This window comes from Octopus bimaculoides, chromosome 28 (assembly GCF_001194135.2).
Source record: "Octopus bimaculoides isolate UCB-OBI-ISO-001 chromosome 28, ASM119413v2, whole genome shotgun sequence".
Lineage (NCBI taxonomy): Eukaryota > Metazoa > Mollusca > Cephalopoda > Octopoda > Octopodidae > Octopus > Octopus bimaculoides.
Window position 1 is genome coordinate 4,570,463 of NC_069008.1, and position 1,027 is coordinate 4,571,489.

Consider the following 1,027-nt stretch of genomic DNA (forward strand, 5'->3'; position numbering starts at 1 on the left):
CAACAAGCTTCTTTCAGTTTCCGTCTACCAAATCCACTCACATGGCATTGGTCGGGCTGAAGCTATAGTAGAAGACACTTGCCCATGGTTCCACGCAGTGGGACTGAACCTGGAACCATGTGGCTGGTAAGCAATCTTCTTACCACACAGCCACAAATTTTCATATTTCTTCCTTTCTTTTCCTCTTCTTTGCTTTTTTGCAGTTACACTCCGTACACCAAATTCGAATCTTATGCAGATCTCTTCAAGACGACAAACATCCTACTTTGGCCGTTTCCATGTAAACGTCAACCATTCAGCTCACAGTTTGATAGCACCACTACAACAACAGACGTGGCAAGAATTATAGCAACAACAGCAACGGCAACAACAACAACAACAACAACGCCAACGTTAGCAGCATTGGAAGCATCGGAAGCATCGGAAGAGGACCACGGACATCACCAAAATGGATTGGCTTAAGCTTTTCATGTATGATTCCAAAATCAGTGGAAAGTTAGCATGAAATCATTAACAAAAAATTGACGAACGGTAATGACCACCACACAGGAAAGGAAGTCCTTCCTGATGGAAGCAGTGGTTTCTATGGATGATAACGTCTTGGTTTTTATTTCATTTGATTTAGAAAAAAGATTTAAAAAATTTTTTCCTGGTTTGAAAAGCAGTTCAGGAATCAGAGATTATTGTCATAACTTATGTAAGGGATTGGGTGATTGAAATTGGGAAGGGGCCCTTTTATGGAAAAAAAGGGGTCCTTTGGATTATAGGGTTATGGAGAAGAATAAAGAAGATGTAAAGCAAATGTATGGCAGAAACTGTAGAGCTTATGTGTGCGAGCATGTGTGTATATCTATGTATGTATTTATATAATATAAATATATGTATATATGTTTGTATGTATATGTGTGTGTGTATAAATATATGTATATATATAAAAGCATATATATATATATAAGTATATATATATATATGTAAGTATATATATATATATATATATATATATATATATATATATATATATATATAT

The 1,027-nt window shown here is 35.2% G+C and overlaps 1 protein-coding gene across 1 annotated transcript in view; it reads left to right on the forward strand.

Annotated features, from left to right (window-relative positions):
• LOC106882461 (palmitoyltransferase ZDHHC21) overlaps positions 1–907 on the forward strand; it is a 52,300-nt gene extending 51,393 nt beyond the window's left edge. The window contains exon 6 of the mRNA XM_014933146.2: positions 204–907. Coding sequence (XP_014788632.1) covers positions 204–462 — 259 coding nt within the window. The 3' untranslated portion in view covers positions 463–907. The remainder of the gene's footprint in view (positions 1–203) is intronic.
• The last annotated feature ends 120 nt before the right edge of the window (positions 908–1,027 follow it).